The sequence below is a fragment of the Solanum tuberosum genome, unplaced genomic scaffold (genome assembly GCF_000226075.1).
Source record: "Solanum tuberosum cultivar DM 1-3 516 R44 unplaced genomic scaffold, SolTub_3.0 contig01399, whole genome shotgun sequence".
NCBI lineage: Eukaryota > Viridiplantae > Streptophyta > Magnoliopsida > Solanales > Solanaceae > Solanum > Solanum tuberosum.
This window is the reverse complement of record NW_006242141.1, coordinates 1-1,044: the sequence shown is the minus strand read 5'-3', so window position 1 is coordinate 1,044 and position 1,044 is coordinate 1. Positions and strand designations below refer to the sequence as shown.

General features: G+C 33.9%; 1 protein-coding gene across 1 annotated transcript; it reads right to left on the bottom strand.

The window, feature by feature from the left end:
- Positions 1-378: 378 nt before the first annotated feature.
- On the bottom strand, positions 379-903 carry LOC107059429 (tripartite motif-containing protein 44-like). Its single transcript, XM_015305938.1, has 2 exons — positions 766-903; positions 379-711 (listed from the first exon to the last, which is right to left on the bottom strand). Exons 1-2 carry the CDS (start codon positions 901-903, stop codon positions 379-381), a joined length of 471 nt encoding a protein of 156 aa, XP_015161424.1.
- Positions 904-1,044: the final 141 nt, after the last annotated feature.

Below are 1,044 nucleotides of genomic sequence, written 5' to 3'. Positions count from 1 at the left end.
ATAAGGGAGTACTACACACAGAGGACTGATTTCACTATGTAAATAAGTATTTAGATAACAACAACAATTCACATTTACTGATTAGAAAGCAATTTGATAATTGTAACATGAATACTCCAGATATTACTAACCTTAGTCATACAAGTTTATGCCAACAAACAGTCAAATAAAATAATAGTAAGCTAGAATTACATGCTCATCAACAAAACAATAATTACATAAATTAAAGAAGCTAACATAAATTATTGACCAAACAACAATCAGGCGCATAAACGAAGCCAACAGAATACTTAGATATCTTAAGGTGTTTGTACAAAAACAGTTAAATAACAAAAAGAGTGAGTTAGCACTATATGGTCATCACAAAAATAATGAAACTCATGGTGTGTCATCTTCAAACTCATATTCAGACTCATCTTCCGACTCATCTTCAAAATTGTCTTCACACTCATTTTTAGACCTGTTTTCACACTCTTCTTCAGACTCATCTTCAAACTCTTCTTCAGACTCATCTTCAAACTCTTCTTCAGACTCATCTTCAAACTCTTCTTCAGACTCATCTTCAAACTCTTCTTCAGACTCATCTTCAAACTCTTCTTCAGACTCATCTTCAAACTCTTCTTCAGACTCATCTTCAAACTCTTCTTCAGACTCATCTTCAAACTCTTCTTCAGACTCATCTTCAAACTCTTCTTCAGACTCATCTTCAAACTATTTTTCATACTCAACCTCAAGTTGTTGAGTACCAAATTCCTCCGAAGGCACATCAATAACAGTTTCTGGTACATCAGTCCTTACTAAGGTAACTTCACCATTATCTTCTGGTATGGATGGTCCCATCAAGTGTTCAGACAACTCATTTTCATAACTTTGTGGGAGATCATATTCAAATTCATCACTCATGTTAAACAAGTCTCTCGGAACAGTCTTCATAACATAATGTCTATCTTGATCATATGGATCTTGCACATATAAGCATTGATGTACTTGAGATGCAAGAACAAAAAGCTCTTCCTGAGAGCATCTCTTGTTAAAATAGACATA

Bases quoted from the DNA above. Each gene is read 5' to 3' on its own strand.
- LOC107059429 (XM_015305938.1), bottom strand. From the start codon at position 903: ATGAGTGATGAATTTGAATATGATCTCCCACAAAGTTATGAAAATGAG. The intron at 712-765 runs GTGCCTTCGGAG...TATGAAAAATAG, and splicing joins TACCAGAAACTGTTATTGAT to TTTGAAGATGAGTCTGAAGA.